This window comes from Phaseolus vulgaris, chromosome 1 (assembly GCF_051622355.1).
Source record: "Phaseolus vulgaris cultivar YP4 chromosome 1, ASM5162235v1, whole genome shotgun sequence".
NCBI classification, from domain to species: Eukaryota; Viridiplantae; Streptophyta; class Magnoliopsida; order Fabales; family Fabaceae; genus Phaseolus; species Phaseolus vulgaris.
In genome coordinates this window covers 2,974,286-2,992,601 of record NC_143498.1, presented here as the reverse complement: position 1 = coordinate 2,992,601, position 18,316 = coordinate 2,974,286, and the positions used below count along the sequence as shown (strand labels likewise).

General features: G+C 30.6%; 2 protein-coding genes across 3 annotated transcripts; one reads left to right on the top strand and one right to left on the bottom strand.

Moving 5' to 3' along the window:
• Positions 1-4,432: 4,432 nt before the first annotated feature.
• On the bottom strand, positions 4,433-8,557 carry ORC2 (origin recognition complex second largest subunit 2). 2 transcript variants are annotated; one of them, XM_068619640.2, is made up of 7 exons: positions 8,293-8,555; positions 8,098-8,204; positions 7,868-8,000; positions 6,881-7,175; positions 5,757-5,981; positions 5,459-5,679; positions 4,433-5,037 (listed from the first exon to the last, which is right to left on the bottom strand). In XM_068619640.2, the coding sequence occupies exons 1-6, from the start codon at positions 8,431-8,433 to the stop codon at positions 5,483-5,485; spliced, it is 1,098 nt and encodes a 365-aa protein (XP_068475741.1). In that variant the 5' UTR covers positions 8,434-8,555; the 3' UTR covers positions 4,433-5,037; positions 5,459-5,482. The 2 variants fall into 2 exon arrangements, with proteins under 2 accessions (XP_068475741.1, XP_068475740.1); XM_068619639.2 differs by lacking the exon at positions 4,433-5,037 and having other exon boundaries at positions 5,177-5,679; positions 8,293-8,557.
• Positions 8,558-12,899: 4,342 nt separating this feature from the next.
• On the top strand, positions 12,900-18,104 carry LOC137816481 (uncharacterized). Its single transcript, XM_068619630.2, has 7 exons — positions 12,900-13,486; positions 13,675-13,763; positions 13,852-14,011; positions 16,171-16,266; positions 16,402-16,524; positions 16,738-17,000; positions 17,492-18,104. The coding sequence occupies exons 1-7, from the start codon at positions 13,081-13,083 to the stop codon at positions 17,600-17,602; spliced, it is 1,248 nt and encodes a 415-aa protein (XP_068475731.1). The 5' UTR covers positions 12,900-13,080; the 3' UTR covers positions 17,603-18,104.
• The last annotated feature ends 212 nt before the right edge of the window (positions 18,105-18,316 follow it).

Here is an 18,316-nt window from a genome sequence, read left to right as displayed (position 1 = left end):
AATTAAGACTAAGGACATTTTATATATTCATTTCTCCTCCAACCCATGGAGACGCTTTTTAAGGATAAAATCGGGACAGAACACTGACCTCTAAAACGGACAATACTTCGGATGCAGTGATTGACCCTTACGATGCTATCTCCTTGAGATCAGAACAATGATGTCCACTGTGGGGCCAAAAAGGTTCCTTAGCCCCTCAATTAGGGAGAATCCTCCCCTTGGACGATGCTTGTTTTTTGTACCAATATAGTCCTACATCACTGCAATCCAACGAGATTTAAGTCAATGACAATATATATATTTCTTCCTCCTGCAATCCAACGAGACATCTTTTAATAACAAAATCGTGATGGAGCACCGACCTCTAAAGTGGACAATACCTATAATGTGGAACATAGTAACGTAGAAATAAAATAAAAAAAGTAAAAACTTCTTATGTTCATGTCTTGTGATTGACCTTAGTTGACATCGTCTTTAACCATTTTCTTAAAAAAATATGTTCTCGGGGTTGGAACAAAGGATTAACTCCTTTCTCAGTTGGTCTTCTACTACTCCCTCCTTTTTTGGAACAGACTCTTTACTCTCTTTTCACTCCTTTGCTTCTCGTTCCCGTAAACTCCAAACTTGGATGACACCTGCAGAAGGCATTTCAAAGCTCAATTAAGATATCGGTATTCGACACACTCGGTACTATTAGTACTGAATGACAACGTACATTATTCTCGAAACATGTGCTTATTTATATGATTATTATGAACCATTTGTTATTATAACGAATTAAGGCTTTAGGCCATGATTAAGAGGATATTACCTAATGTTTGACCACTGGTTAGTCTTGTTAATCTTTTGTATAGGCATAATGAGTTCAGTTGTGTCAGTCGGTCCTGACTGGGTATTGAACTTCCAACTGTTGTATGGACTCGACCAGTAGAAAATAAATGTGATATTAGTTTTTCTTATATTTTAAAAAATATACATTCTTACAAAATTCATAATTTTGATTCAGTCCTTAAGTTTACAAATATTGTTATCTCTCTTATTTGGTTTAATTAATTCTAAACATAACATATTTATATATGTGTATATTAAAGTGAAGGAAAAAAAATATTTAGATTGTTGTAAGTTGTAATACTGAGTTCTTGGACAGTTGAACGGTGAATTGGTCCTACATTCGGTTCTGACGTGATTGGTCATAATCAAGTGAAATGAAAAAAATTGGGTTGAAAACGTGCTTTTGATTGCTTTGTGTTTTGTTGGTTTTCTATCCGAATTGGCGCCAGTTAAGGACTTATTTGGCAGAAATCCATTTGGCATAGGGTGTCATGCAAGACACAACCTTCTTCCAAAAGTATGTATTAATGGATACATCAAAAGTTTATTTGGCCGGATTACAAAAAAGTTTCTTCACAAATAATCACGGTTGTTGCGTTGACTCAAGTGCTTTTGTGTTTCTGTTATATGTCACACTATTTGGACCAAGTAATTATTCGTAGAAAATCGCAAAACATGACTGCATAACTATATAAGATAAAAAATAATTAGTTTCAGTTTCTATATATTTTTTTATACATCTTTCATATTTTTTATCAAATTAATTTAATATGAATTAAGTGATGCATTGTTCTAGCTTAATCGTTGTGGTTTAAACTCAGAATTTGCGGGTTGGACTTTTAGATTGTATTTTAAAGAGGATTTCTTGTAAGTAAACATATATTTAATATATAATTACATTACTTTTATTACCTGTGATAATATTACTTAACTTGAGTATCATAATTTATTGTGAAAAATCACTGTCACGTCTAACAAAAATTAAGTAAGAGTGTATTTGGGTGAGTAATTTTAGAAAGAAATTAGAATGTAATAAATTTGATTTTTTTTCTTTGAAATATTTTATTTGAATAAGACAGCTTAAATTTGTTGATTTTTTTCATATAATATCTTAGTTATCATCAGCTAAAAAATATTTTAATGTTAAATAATATTTAATAATTTGAAAACATAAGTTATATACTTTAGTTGATATTAGTTGAGATTATGTGTTGATTAAAGAAAAAAAAAATTGTTCAAACTCAATCTAAAAAAAACTCTAATTTATATCAATAAAAAAAACAATTAACTGACGTCTTAATTTTAGTAGAGTTAACAATGTCAAGATTAAAATTAAGTTTAAGAAAATATAAAAAAAAAACGTGACATAAATGTAAAAAAAAAGAAAGAAAGTAAGAGGACAAACTCATTTAAGATTGGGTTAGGTGTTTTAACGCAGCAATATATTTCACCTAACATGTTAACTTGATAAATTAAAGATTGATAAACCTGCTCTATTAAATATATATATATATATATTTATATATATATATATATATATAATTTTCTTGAAATTGAGTATGTTTTAAAATTTATTATTCTTAAAAATCAAAATATATGTTTTTATATTATTATTAATTTACTTTATAAAATTAATTTATTGATTATTAATGGAAATATATTATTCAAATAAATTTTAAACTGAACTACTAAGATAATTTACGTAATTTAACTAAATTTTACTATTTAAATAAATTTAATAAAATAAATAATTTATTAACAAGGTGTTGAACTTGTTAATTATTTTGTTTGTTTTTTTATGTAATTTGTTCCTGAAAGCATAGTTTTATATATTTGGTTTTGTTACCCCTTTGTATTTTTCTATTGAAATGTTGACTTTTAGTAGTCATTATGAGCTTGTTTGGATAAAAGTCTCATGTAATCTATAGTTATGCATTAGATTAATCAAGTTAGTAGTTATAGATATTAAATTTATTAATGTGTTATATGTGAATTTTGTTAGGAATAAGTTAAGAAAACACGAAAGGGAAAAGAAACAAGACAAAAAAAATCAATGAGGAAATTAATACATGTATCACTTGCATGTATTCCATTTTTTTGAATTGTATTGAGATTTTATTGTAGTGGATGGGTATTATAATATGTTTTTGGTGCATGTATCACTTGCATGTTATATATAATTAAAGTAAGATGTTTAAAAATTTATTAAATGAAACACACTTATTGAATAAAAAACGAATAAAAGATCTACCACAAGGTTGATTAACATATTTATATTTTAATTATGGACTAAATTATAGTCCACTATTTTCGCTTTTATGTTACCTCTTATAATTGGGATTTGTATAACTAAGTGGTTCTTTTGTAAATGATCAATATTAATGTAAACAAATATTAATATTTGTATTTTCAAATTATTAAATATATTCTAATATTAAAAAATCAATTACTAAATATTATTGGAGTATTTTAAATAGACTAATATTTATTTGTTTAGAAATTTTTAATATTAAATTTATATTAAAAAAATTCAATTGCTTTATCTAAATAAAAAAAAATCAAAATAAGATATTTTAATTATTTTATCTGAATAAAACATTTGAAAAAGAAAGAGAGACCAATTCTAAGTTATTTAAGTGTTACCAATTTTAAATTTTTAAAATGGTTTAAGTCTCTTATCAAATACAAGTAAGGGGGAGTACTAAGGATTTCAAATTTCAAATAAAATTTTAAAACTTATTTAGTTTTAAATAATCAAATTACTTTATAAATTTTACTTTTAGAATTTTCTATCTGAACAACATGTTTTAACAAAATAATTTAAAAAAAAACTTTGTAAATATTATTCTTTATGCCAATTAAATTTTTATTACAGTTTCTTTATGCTTTTGATAGTGCTAATTTTGGGGAGTCGTGGTTTATGGTGCTGATGCTGAATTTTATACCTACCAACTAACTTCTCATGGCTCATCTCACACAGTCATGGCTATGCTTTTTAGAGAGGAGGGACAGTGCCCCCAAAAAGTAGGGTTTTTAAATTGATTGTAAATAAAATTAATTTCTTTTATAAAATTCAATAAAAAAATCATTTTAATAATTATAATTTTTTTTCATCCTAATAAAAAGAAGTATTTTCCATTGTTTAATAGAAATTGAACATTCTTTTATAAAATTTAATAAAAAATTATTTTAATAATTATAATTTTTTTCATTCTAATAAAAAGAAGTATTTTTTATTATTTATTGTTTATACCGATAAAATTCACATTTTTCTAATAAAATTTTATATTACACTATGAAATCAACCAACATATCAGAATTCACATATCGACATCTCAGTTAGACTGTCAATGCAACCATCTCAGATAAACTGACGATACTCATAATTTATATATCGACATTTCAGTTAGACTGTCAATACAAATGACATCTCAGATAACTTAGGATAGGATCCATGAAAAGGTATTATTAACCAAGAAAATGTTAGTGTTTTTTTGCTTACCATGCAATAAAATTGTCTCCTAACATTATTTTTTGTGATTCCATCCTTCTGTAACGCATTATAGTGAGGATGAGAAGAAGAGAGTAGACCCAATACATGCACAAAGTTATGATATTCTTCTTCTTTTTTATTACTTTTAGGCGTATAAGATGCTCCACCAACTAGTCAAGCCAGAAAGGCTTGGACTTGAACGTGCTTTTTGGAAGCTGTAAACTTCCACCTTCTCAAGCAAGTGTTGCCATCAAATATATCTATCAAACTTCAAATACGCGTATTGGGTACAGCTCACTACACCTCATTCATTGCTTTTGCTACCTTGAGACATCATAAGCCAAAACCAAGGACTTGAATGATGTTTTTTGTGCTTATTAATATGCAAACTATAGTTTGGTAATCCATGTCTTCCATGAAAATCCAGTGATTATGTTGGCATGCAGGGTATTGGTTGGACCGTGTCAAAAACATGAATTAATAATTCATTAATGAATACATCCTCCCACGTTATGTGTGATTTGGATTGGAAAACACATGGTCTCTATTCTCTTGACATGTTGCCCCATCCAACATGGTTGACAAATGGGACGCGTTTCTTGTTTTTCCCTTCCTTTTTTCTTGTTATGTTTGAAATTCCACGTCTTATCACCACATCAGAGAACGTGGCTATAGCTTCACTGTAATTGTCTGTTATTGTTTTTCAATGATATCTACAAAATTAATATGGATTTAAATTAGCCTCTAAATTCTGTATTATTTATATACGAGATATTATCAAAATTAACATGTCAATATTGTTAATTTAAAAATAACAATTTATTAAACAATGAATATAAAAAACACTAAAACTTTTGGAAGTACCAATTTCATTCAATATAACCAGATTTGGAGATAACAAAAAACTTATTTAACCCATTGTCTTTTATACATTTTCCCACTTTGTAGTTAAGAACAAATCCTGAGTATCACCTTTGTTCTCCACCTAAAACTTGTCATAGTCAAGAATCCTACAACCCTCAATTTGAGAACACAGACATATTTGACCTAAATTTCCATGGTTGTCATTGATTCATAAACAGAGTTTCCTTATCATCCAATTGTGGAAATTTTCCATTTAAGTAGTTTGCTTACCCGTCCAATTTCATTTTGAATTTACTAATTGATCTCAAACACAACTTTCTGAAGTGCTTCTGCTGTCAGTGGGATGTGCAAGCAATCTTGACCATCAGAATGCTTTTTAATCTTGACCAGCTCATGGTCTTTAAATTCAGTTAGATTAGAGTTCAGCGTAACTTGACTGCTAACAAGGAAACGTTCTCGACAGACTGAGTAGAGATCACTTATTGGCATTCCTGTAAAATAAATGAAATATTTAACACAACTTAGATTTGAAAAGAACAACAAATCCAAGTAGATGATAGAAACTTGCCTTCGTCTGGGTGAGAGAGTTGATGTTCAGCAAGAACTTTAAATACACTCTGAGCATTACGTGTCAAACTTAGCAAAACTATTGTGGCTGTTTTGACAGTTTGGCTGGCACTGCCATGAGCAAGAATCAGAGGATAAAACATGCCTTCAACCTTGTAAGGGGCAAAAGTAGGAACGTGATACCAGGACCAATTGAACTGCGTGTGGGCCATCTTTTTGTCCCAAACTGCCAACAGAAGAGGAAATTGTTAATAGACATAGACTACAAAAAAACCTTTCAGTCACATATCCGTCATTTCTATTGCTAAAGCAACAAAAAAGAACTTTCAACAGCCTTGTATTATGTCAGAATCAGGTCTTCAAAGAGGCCATTTAGATCTAAGAAGTTCTTTTCAATGTTTCTACCGAGTTTTGCTTGGTCTTCACTACCTCTGATTCTAAATTTTGGACTACTCTCCACTTGATCAACTCTTCTTACTAGTGCCAATAAAAAAAAAAACTCTTTTTACTAGCATTTATGCAGGTCTCTTCACACATGACCAAACCCATAAGTTATTTCACCGTCTTTTCCTCATACGGTGAACTCCTACTTTGATTTACCTGATTATTTTTTTATCAGCACTAGCATCACAACAAGACCATGCTTGTTCTGTAAGTAATTATGCTGTTGTATATTTATTGTTTGTTTTCTTTTTCCTACAAACAACTTCAAAGAAGTGCATGTTATTAGTAGTTTCAATTTTATGTTCCATGACCAAGAAGTGTTTGGATTCTTCAACTTTATGAAAGGGTGATATTACTTAGTCCTATTGTCAGTTAAACATACATATGATCAGAAACTCAGACGACCTCTAAGAATGTGCAGCATAGATAAAAAAAGGTTATAGTGTTTCATTTACAAAGCCATTTATACCTTTAATTGCAAATTCATATTGCATCTTCAAGTTCTATTCAAGCACTCAAAATGAATCACAAATAGATTATATAGCAGAACAAAATAAACCTTCAAATAACAATATAACTATACATTTGTTTAAGGCATATCCAAAGATAACAATCACAAATACAATTTACAAGAGATAAAACATTCTGCAAAGACAGAGAAACAGTGCAGATTATACTTACACAGTGGTGCATTGATGTGGTCAATAGTGGCAACAATCCGAATACGTGCGCAGGCAGCTAGTCGAGCAAGATACTGTTGGGTTTCAGAGTCCCTCAATCCAGGTCCATCAATATTGTGAATAACAACACAAACAAAAAAATCAACATCATCTATTTCTGCTTGATCCAATAATGTAAGAAGTTCTTCCATCGATTGAGAATTCAGTGGCTGCTGGCTCTTCGGTGATTCCCGATATAAAACCCTTCGTTTGGTTTTCATTTGGTCCCACAGAAGTTCAGCTAAAGCTATCACAGCCTAATATATTTTAAGAAAATATATACTGGATTAGTGATGTACGATGAGAAGAACATGCTTAGAGCACATCACAATCATCATCTTCATACAAAACATTTACTATTGGACAAAACTTGGATGCAGTTCCTTGTGTGATTTTGGTGTTGTTCTCCTATTTGATTTAGAGTTTTACCTTAGTAACCTATTTTATTTTTTAATGCAAACTTTAATTGTGCAAAGTGAAACTGAAATTATAATTGAAGAACAGTTCCGAATATGCTTGAGGAACAAAATCTAAGGGCATGTTTGATTCTATTCTCACTTTAAAAAAAATGTTATATAAAGCAATTTCACACTACTTAACAATCAATCTCCCATCCAAAATGTATTAAGTTTTGAAAATCATTTTAAAAAACAAAAACAGAACTGGAAGATATTTCCTCATCCTCTTCTTCAGTTTTCTTCACATGTTCTACTCAAGTGCTCAGGAGATAGACATTTAGAAATAAATAAACAAAAACGGCTAAGGAGAAAAACGCTTGCAAATATGCTCTAGAGACAGAAAATTTTTACAACACATAAAACTGCTTTATAGTAAACAAACAATGCCTAAGTTCGGTCTTTTACTTTTCTCCTTTTTTTTGCCATAGTAGAAAGAGTTCTAATCATACATATCATAGAAATGGAAAAAGTTAGGAAAGAAAAAACCAAACCTGTTTTAAGTTAATGGATTGAAGATATCCATTAATGACAACTACAGAATACTCAGTCAGTGCCGTCGAAGCGAAATCTTCAATCAGAGCTTTCTTAGATCCAAATCCATACATTAGAAGCCCAAAACCACACCTGAATCATCCATGTAACAACCGGAAAATAAGAAAACAAACTTCGCGCAATAAATGCACTTTTGGAAAAAATAAAATAAAACCACATCCAAACGAACCTTAGCGCCAAAAGCCATTCAGGGTATATGGTTTTATAGGAATCCAATAAGAGAGCGATCTCGTCTTCATGCTTGGGTTGAATTCGCGATGCGGCTTCCCTCAACTCCTGGTAAATTGCGAAATCGCAGTGATTGGAGAGAATAAAATACAGGGGAATGGAACATCACTTTAAGAATTACAATTAGGAGTAATACCTGTTCATCAACGACGTCGATGTCGGTTAGCTTATGCTTCGATTTCTTGGCCGAGGAAGCAAGTTCCTTCGCCAGAAAATAGTTTCTTGAGAACTCGAACTCTTCCTCCTCGTCCTCGTCCCAATTGTCATTGGTATCCATTCTTCAATCAACAAAGTAAAGGGAACAGTGTTGACGAAAATTTATGATGCAGTTTCTTTCTTCTCTATGCTCTTGTGCCCTAGACGATTTTCCCGCCATATTTCATCTGATCCCACCGGGTCGGGTTTCCCTAAATCATTGACGGTTCCTATAACCCGATTAGCGTTTTGACAAAACTTTTTAATTTTAAAAAATAGCGATCCATGGTTTTTTAATCAAAATTAACTGATGATAAATTTATTATTTTTATAATAAATATATTAACTGTAATTTTAATTCATACTTTTACATCGACACTATTAAAATATTTATGTTTGTTTTTGTAAGAATAATAACTAAAAATTGGAATAAACATTAATCACAAGTATTTTTTTACTAGACTAAATTTATGTAAGAATAAACATTAATCACAAGTATGCATTTTAAAATAATTTTTATAAAACTCAACCAACTTGTAAATGCATAAATTACTCACTCTATTTAATTTGTGAGATTATTTCGTATTTTACAATGCTTTAATAATATTACGATGCAGTATTTAAATCTATAAGTTTTTATTCTCATTCTCTTATCATAATCTTTTTTAGTTTAATATAAGTCCCTTTTATCCAAACGGATTTTATTGCTTTTATGTTATATTTTCTTAATTTTAATAAGATACCCACTTTTTCAAAATTAAAAATAGTATAAAACAACCATCATCAAATAAGCAGTTTTTCCACAAAATAACAGATATATTTTATATAGAAAAACACATATATGTATTTTTATGTTGTTTTTCATATTTTAACCATTAAAGTTAGATATAACTGACAAATGTTTTTTCATAATTCAACAATAAATTTGAGGTATTTTATAAAATACTTCAAATGTAAAACCGACAAAAAATTTAAACATCCAAAAAAAAACATTTTTCTACAGAGTAAAAAAAATATTTGAGGTATTTTAACTTGTTTGGTTAACTTACGAGCTCATATTAATTACACATAAAAATTTATTCATTTGTTGGGTTGGTGACAATAGTTGATTGATGTGTATTGAGCTTAATTTTTTATAATAAATTTAAATATTATATAAATTTATTGATATATGTGTTGAAGAATTATAAAAATTAGATGTAATTAACATATTTTCTAAATGATAATTGTTTATTGGATTTTTTTAGTAGTTTTGATAATCAAAATTTTAGTTTTTTTTAATAATATTTTTTTTTATATGATTAAGATTTTTGTTATTGGAAGATGTCAAGTTAAATGATATCTAAAAAGTTTTATAAAAAAAATAACATTATATAAAAATGGATTGTCTAGTTTTGATAATAAAAATTTTAACATTTAATAAATAGTAAATGACAGTAAAAATGCAGAAATTGTAAACAATAAAAATTACAAAGCAATGAATGTAAAAACATAATTTAAACTATAATTTAAACCCTAAACAACAATATGAATGTAAAAGCAAATTAAAAATTTAAAGCAGTGACTAAAACAAATGAATTTAATAATTATAAAATCAAGTGTAACTATCAGATTGTCTAACCGACAATCATCTATTAGACTATCTAGTAGTTTTGACAATAAAAAATTTAGGGTCTAATCAAATTATAAATGACAAAAATGTAAAAGTGTTGAAATTATAAATAAAATAAATGTAAAACTGCAAAAAAATATAAATGACAAAAATTGTAAAAGGGAACAATAGAATTCTTTTAAGTAAAAATCAATAAAATTGTAAAGAGAAAGTATATCTAAATATAACCATTGAAGCTATAAGAACTTATAATAAAAAATAGAGCGTAGTTAAAATTGAAATTACAATTGAGGTAAACTCAAATTGAAATGAATTAAAAATGGATGAAATGGAATGTAAAAGTATAGATTAAAATGAATTGTAGTAAAGAGAAAAAAAATTATTATTAGAGATATGGGAAACATCAAATAAGAATCATAGTCAAATTATCTTCAATTGAATGCAAGGAACTTAAATATGATTTTCTTATTTAATGAATAAAATATATGTATGCAATTCAGGTACCGTGACATAATCGTCCAATTAATTTGTTTAGACAAAACACGAATCTCCTAATTGGTTATAAACACACATAGGTGAATGCAACAACTCTACCTCAGCATCCACCACTTATTTGCAAATACTAATTGATATTGCACTTTTATTGGCCATACCTGCTACCTGCTACCTGCTACCTGCTACCTGCTACCTGCTACCTGCTACCTGCTACCTGCTACCTGCTACCTGCTACCTGCTACCTGCTACCTGCTACCTGCTACCTGCTACCTGCTACCTGCTACCTGCTACCTGCTACCTGCTACCTGCTACCTGCTACCTGCTACCTGCTACCTGCTACCTGCTACCTGCTACCTGCTACCTGCTACCTGCTACCTGCTACCTGCTACCTGCTACCTGCTACCTGCTACCTGCTACCTGCTACCTGCTACCTGCTACCTGCTACCTGCTACCTGCTACCTGCTACCTGCTACCTGCTACCTGCTACCTGCTACCTGCTACCTGCTACCTGCTACCTGCTACCTGCTACCTGCTACCTGCTACCTGCTACCTGCTACCTGCTACCTGCTACCTGCTACCTGCTACCTGCTACCTGCTACCTGCTACCTGCTACCTGCTACCTGCTACCTGCTACCTGCTACCTGCTACCTGCTACCTGCTTAATGAAATAATGTAAATATATAAGATACAAATTTAAGTAAAAAATATATTAAACAAATTTAAATTTATAACACAATGAACATAATTATATTAAATCAATTACATCATTTGCTTCGTTGTTAAAAATCACTAATCTTGAATTGTAACTAATATAAAACTTAAAAAAAATGAATATAATAATGAAGAAAAAAAAAAGTATAAGTTTGGGAAACTACACTAACAAATCCTAAGAAATATATGTATTTTCTAATCTCTTCTTTCTTCTCTACAACAATATCGTATTGGAAACACATCCATTATCCCCGTTGATGCTCACATCAACAATGACGTCAAGATAACTTTGTACTTGTGCAAAAATCTGAATGCTTTGTATTCAAGTAACAGTTTGGGATATTATGCTTCTCTATCTTCTTTTTCTTTCGTCTTCACTTATTGTATGAAAATGAATGAAAAACAAGAGTACAAGAAATAAAAATGAAGAGTATTAACAATTAAACCATAAGACTTTATGCAACCTGTATTGATTGATGAGAACAAAATAAACCATAATGACATTGGTTCAATAAAAAATACCTTTTTGTGGTTTACATTCATTTTTTGATGTATTTTGTTGATTGTTTGAATCTCTTTTTCTCACACTTCTCTCAAAATTTTATTTCTTTTGCAGTGTGCCTCCCTGGAGTTAAAGTAACTACCCATCAAACTCCGTTTCAATTCAAAATTTTAATTGACTCATTCTTTTCAAATAAATGTAGAACAACAAACAGTTTCTTTCAAATTTATTATTATTATTTTTAAATTTAAGTAATTATAAAATAACAAAATAACTAAAATAAAATATTGATATAAGGATAAAATAAGAACAAATTTGTTTATAACAAAAAAAAACCGTTATATTGAAAAATCCTCCAATATATAAGTATAACTTAAAAACAATAATTACATAAAATATTTAATTAAAATATAATATATATATATATATATATATATATAATTTAAAGTTATAATGAGTCACTTCTTACCACCATAATACCAAGATCAAATGAAGATGAACATAGAAAGTAACTAAATTCTTCATGTTTTAATGCCCATTGCACACTCGTTAAGAAAGAGTTTATTTTAATAAAACAAAATTGTAAAAAAAAATTATTTTAAAAAGTAAAATTAATATATGTATGTATATAATTAATTATTTTTTGTTAAATAATAAATATATTACTTAATTAAATTGTGCATATAAAATATCCAAATATCCAAATTTAATTTATTGTTTGTTAGCTTAGTAATGAAGACTAAAAGAAAACAATTACAAAAGGTTAAATATTTAAAACTAATAACTATTTTAAGAACTAAAACCAGAGAAATCATATACAGATAAAAACATATTCAAACTAATTATTTGTAAAGTAATCCGAAATCATGTATATCTTTATAATTTAACGTTTGAGTTAATGAAAATTACATTAGCCATGAAATGGATGGGGCAATTAAACATACACTTAATATTTTGTTTAAATTATTTACTTAATGTTTAGTTAGGCTGCATGTGTAATTAATCATCCAAGCAAACAAATGAAGTAGCTTACAATATTTATTAAAAAATAAAAAATTACCACATAAAAATTTAAACTAGAACAAGTAGTTAAGCCAATATATTATTTACTTTTCTGGATATATTAATTTTGATAAACTATTGATGTCAATTGTTTTATTTATTGATGTTTATATTCAATAACAACAGTTCTATAAACACAAATACAATTTTTTTTATATCTAATAATAATTAAAACTGATTTGCTCAAAATAAATGGAAAAGCATGAAAGAAACAGAACTACATCAATGTTTACAGAGAGGCGCACGTTAGCTGCCATGCACAGGAACTACACAGTGCTTTGAATCGGTGTGCACCTTAGCAGGAGCAGCAGGTCCACCATGAATGATGAGGGGAACCACCGAAATGAATGACTGATCCGACCAATTCCCACCATTCCCTGACCACAAAGCGTAAGTTAGCACCCGACCGGTTCTGTCTCAATGCTTCAACCCCCACAACAAAACTAGGCACTCACGATCTAATTCGATTCTGGGGTCGCGAAATCTTGCCAAAGGGGCAACCTTTTTCTGGTTTTGATTCGGAAAGAGAAAGTGGGCAATGGTGGGATGAGGATAGAGGGGGAAAAGAAGAGAAAGGGAGGGAAATGGCGAGAGGGGAGTGGAGGCTTCAACTTCTGAACAGAGGGAACTGGAATTGTTCCTACAAGAAAATAACTCTTCTAGTTTGCTTTTTCAACATTGTTGTTGCTCTCTACTCTCTTCGCTGTCTCTATGCTTCTCTTTATATCTACTCTGGTAGCGTTGCACGAAACAGTAAGTCATGTCAATCTTTTCAGGATGTTTTTCTTTCTGTTTCCCTGATAACACAAAAAAGGGTGGCAAAAAGTTTATCCTTTATGGAAAATTTTGAACCACCCTAAAAGGGTCTTTTGTTCGAGACAGGAAAATGTTCAATTTCTTTTTTCAACACTTTTTGTTCTTAATTTCGTTTGTGTTTTCAGTTGTGGTGTATAAGCCAGATCAGATTCAAAAGATGGAAGAGTCTAATCGAATCAGGAAGGATTACAAACCGGCTGAGTTAATGAAACTGGTATGAACCGTTTTGTTATCCTTGCCTTGAGCAAACATTTTTTGCTGAAGTTAACCTCTAGTTGATGTTGTGAAACTTGTGCAAATAGGTGAAGGAATTTGAAGGTGAGTTTTCAAGAGAAGATGTGGTGGTTAAGTTGCCACGGCATTTGAAACAGAAAATAATTGATGAGGTTATGCAGAAACTAGGTAGCTTGAAGGGAAGCAGCATAAATGTCTCCCACCCCCAGGTCATGGCTAAGGAGCGAGGTGAGCGTTTGCTGATAAGAAATTCTTGTTAGAATCAATGTTGTTGCTATGTGAGGCAAGAGGAATAGGATCATAAACACTAGTTTTGTCCTTTTGCTGTCCTTAAAACATAGAGTTTTTTTTATCGCCCCTTGCATGTATAACTGCTGCAATGTTAAAAGTTCTGGACTAAACTTGAATTTTCTTAGATATGATGCGTTAATAGATGTTTACTTTTATTTAAATGTTTGTTTCTTGCTGGTCAGTCATATAGTATGTATTTTGTTGTTCAATGAGGAAACTAGAATTTTGATGTTTGAAATATAAGATGGACTGTACAAATTTCTTTCTTTAAATCATGGTTCAAGTCACAATTAGAAGACATGCTTGTCAATTTTTTGTTCTGTTTTAACGTTGCTTAGGAAATTGCTTTGATTTTATTATTCGCCATCCGTTTTTCCCCTACTTTTTTCAATCTTTAACTTAGAAAGAGACCATTTGGATTCTATTAATTTTGGTCCTAATCCAAATATTGGTTGTGTAGGACGGGAGAGAATTTAGTTGTTCTACACTATTAGATATTTTATTGGGTTTCATGATTAAGCAATTATTAACCTTATGTTACAAATGACATTGCCATGGCAATTTGTTGCATGCTCGACCCATCTTATGACCTGAAGGGACAATAGCTTTCAAAGTTTTTCAAATACGTAAGGATAACATAATGTATGAAGTTGGCAATTACTCTTCTACTCCCTTTGAAAACCTGTTTAGATAATCTCAACGCAAAATTTTAAAAATAGTTGTTAAGAAAATGAATTTATTCATTTGGATAGTATGCAATATCAAACTTAAAATCTAGCTGAAGGGGTAAGGACATAATTTGGTATGGGACATCTTTAACACTAATGAATGTCCAAAAACTTCATTATGCATTTGATTTTTGAAAGAACGAAATTATTCAGTAGTTTCATGTTTTATTTAGAGAAATGATGATGATTGATGAACTGAATTATTCAAAATTTGTTTTCTTGTGTTGTGTGTAAATAACAGGGATTTTTTGGGACCAGATTAGATCATGCTATTCAATTAAATTTAATCTTTCCACGAAATAATGTTGAAACAAAAGTTAAAGATCACCATGCACGGGTAAAGGTTGAGAGATGAACAAGTGTATTAGCTAAGTAGTTAGAATGTGAAGGAGGGTGTGAAATTTTTTAGGTTGGTAATATGTTAGGAGACTCACATTGAGTAGGATAAGTTACCTGATGTGATACTTAAGCCGTGAGACCCTCTCATCTAATAAGACTAGTCTTTTGGGTTGGACTCTCCTCTTGTGCTTAAGTCCTAATAATTTGTACTTTTGTTGAGTTTGGTCATAGAAAGAGTAACTTGTTGGCTGCATTAAGGTGCAAACTAAATACTGGTAGATGAGTAAATTCGTCAAAGAGAAAAGGGAGTTACCACTAGGTCAATGTTGATAGAGTGGAGCCTTTGAAAGGGGGTGACAATGTTAGTAGTCTAGTCTTACATCGAGTAAGATGAACTACTTGATGTAGTATTTTAGCCTACTCTCCACCTAATGGATTAGTTTTTGGATTGAGCTTTCCTCTTGTGCTTAAGTCTTAACATAGTGAATGTTTTTGGCTTTAGGATGTTTAGTCAAAGCTTTTATCTGGAACTGTTGGGCTATTTGGATCTATCATTTCTTTTGGGGTTTGGGAAGTGGAGGATATAAAACATTTTATAGCTTATTGCAGGAGGCCTGTATAACTGTTTCTTTTCCCATACTATTTTGTACGGATGAATCCATTCATAAATTATTGTGTTCATGGTGTTGAAGGTGAAACCCCCCCTTTTGGTTTCCTACTGTATCCACCCATAGACAACAGTGTTTGGTGTTGGACCAGAATAAAAAAATAAGAAAAGGAAATCTTTCATTTTGTTGTATTGAGATGTTTTATATAATTTTTTCCAAATATGTGTATGTTTGTATTTTGATTATTTTATTGCATAACTAATCATTTCTTTTACTGTCATATGGTCAAATTCTGCCTTAGAATGGGGTTCATCTTTTGTATTTGAAGTTCATTTCAAATCAAATTGTTGTGTAAATGATAATTTTGTCCAAAATGGAAGATATTTTATTGCTGATATATTTTTAACATTAACTTATACAGAAGCAGTTGAAAGTTGGCGCAAACAAAAATTGGAAGAAGTCAAGTTGGCTATTGTCAAAGGGACTTCCAACTCAATCATTCCACATGAAGAGGCAGGTATGAACAAAAACATTATGCTCTGCTTTGCCAGTTAAATGGGTTGCTGACACATTTAGGTGAAGTTTGTCTTTTTGCACATTACCAATGAATGCTTTTTATATCTTTGTATCGATTTTTTTTTCAATTTCGCAGGAATGCTACTAAGAGCTTTGGGGACTGATTGGACTGTGGTTTCTGAAGAAATTGGCCTTTGGATACCATTTGAGGTTGGTAATGAAGAACATAATGACAAACCTGAGGGCGAGTCAGAGATAGGTAATAGTTTGGTCAAAAAATTTCCCCCCATCTTTTCTAATTTTTCAGTTTCGCCGTAATCCTTATACAGTTATAATTCATCACTTAAAGTGGTTTAACTAGATTCTGTTAACAACTTATCATGCGTGCACTTTGTTAGAATCTGGAAATGTGTACATATTTTTCCATGCAGAAAGTTAATTTCTATATGTACTAAGTCTACACTCTCTTCAGAGGAGGAAGTTCTTCCTGGCAGGCCCCTTCCACCTCAATGCAATGCCGAACTTCATACGGATTATGGTGGCGTTGCGGTGAGATGGGGTCTTACTCATCACAAAGATAGTGCAGCTGATTGCTGTCAGGCTTGCTTGGACCATGCTAAACATGCCAAAAAAGACGAAAAGAAATGCAATATTTGGGTTTATTGCCCATCACAATTTGGGTGTCATTCACCAGATATCTATCAGCACAAATATCAGGAATGCTGGCTGAAATATGTAAGTTGCAACATATGAATGTGATTCACTACTTTTCTCCTCTTTACATAATGCTTAATAGCCTTTGGTACTTTATTTTCAGTGGGATCTTACAAAATGCTCTTGAATTTCAAATAGAAGTTTAACTTCTATGCACTCTCAGAGTAAACTTTTATGTCGTTAACCATGATAAATTTAACTTTTAAAGTAGTTGATGTATAAGGCAACAAAGTCACCTTACATTGCATTTGTGATTAAATGAGGGTATACAAAATGCTTTCTACTACCTGTGCTTGGACAATTTAGTCTTCAAATAAAAATAATTTAAGTAAAATGCACTCATATTGTAATAGTTTTTCACAGTAAATTTTCTCATATGATAAGTATGTTAACTTTTATGATAATTATCTTAAAAGTTTTCTAAGGATGACTTCTGATTGATTAATCTAGTTGTGTATATTTTTTTTTCCTTTCACCCCTTCTGGTTTACATACTTGGTATTTTGAACACAGGCAGAGAAACCCAAACTAAACTTTAAGGATAAGTATCCTGAATGGTATCGAAATTTGCGCCCCTCCGCACCATTGGTCGTCCCGTGGGCCTCTGGAATTGTCAGCACATGAGATGAACAATTAAAGATAACATGATCAAATAGAGTGCAGACCTACCTTGTAGATTGCAGACAAGCAAAGCTGGATTTGACATGCTTTGTGGATTGTACTGTTTGTTCTTCATGTTTATGCCTTTATCATCAATGGTTGAAATGGGGATCAAAATTTTTTCCCTCAAGACCGGTCTAAGACTGAGGTGGGGTGAATTTGATTTGTTTGTTTCAATTATTAGAGTCTTAGATTATGTAATGAGATCTGTAACCACAAAAGGGTGTGTTGGAAAGTGTTGGATGATGAGTTGTAGATTATTGGTCAAGTATTTGGTTCCTTTGAAAGTGCTATGGGAAGTGTTGTTTTCGTGTTAAGTCTTCACCAAAAGGTGAAGCTAACATGCACTAACTGATTAGGAAATTGTTTTGTTGTGAGGTAGCTGAAATCATAATTCACTTGTATCTGGGATTTATAATGTTGTTCATGTTCATGTTCATGGTGATCATCAAAATCCTTTGTCTCTTCTCTGTCTTCCATTTGATCCATTATAATCATAGTGCATGCATGTGAATATATAAATAGAACATTGTCTGATTATTTTTTAATTTGTCAGTTCCAATTTCAAGTCATGTTAATTACTTTTTTTTGGTATCAATTATATTCATTTGTCTTTTACTCTTTAAATAGTTTACACACATATATTTGCTCTATGAAGAAAGAAAGTAATAAAATAGA

What these genes read in the sequence shown, in the direction of transcription:
- ORC2 (XM_068619639.2), bottom strand. Translation starts at nt 8,433, where the DNA reads ATGGATACCAATGACAATTGGGACGAGGACGAGGAGGAAGAGTTCGAG. An exon ending in GAATGGCTTTTGGCGCTAAG is followed by an intron (nt 8,001 to 8,097) that starts GTTCGTTTGGAT and finishes TGGATGATTCAG; the next exon opens with GTGTGGTTTTGGGCTTCTAA. An exon ending in CCACATCAATGCACCACTGT is followed by an intron (nt 5,982 to 6,880) that starts GTAAGTATAATC and finishes TTCTGTTGGCAG; the next exon opens with TTTGGGACAAAAAGATGGCC.
- LOC137816481 (XM_068619630.2), top strand. Translation starts at nt 13,081, where the DNA reads ATGACTGATCCGACCAATTCCCACCATTCCCTGACCACAAAGCGTAAG. An exon ending in CATTCCACATGAAGAGGCAG is followed by an intron (nt 16,267 to 16,401) that starts GTATGAACAAAA and finishes TCAATTTCGCAG; the next exon opens with GAATGCTACTAAGAGCTTTG. An exon ending in AGGAATGCTGGCTGAAATAT is followed by an intron (nt 17,001 to 17,491) that starts GTAAGTTGCAAC and finishes TTTTGAACACAG; the next exon opens with GCAGAGAAACCCAAACTAAA.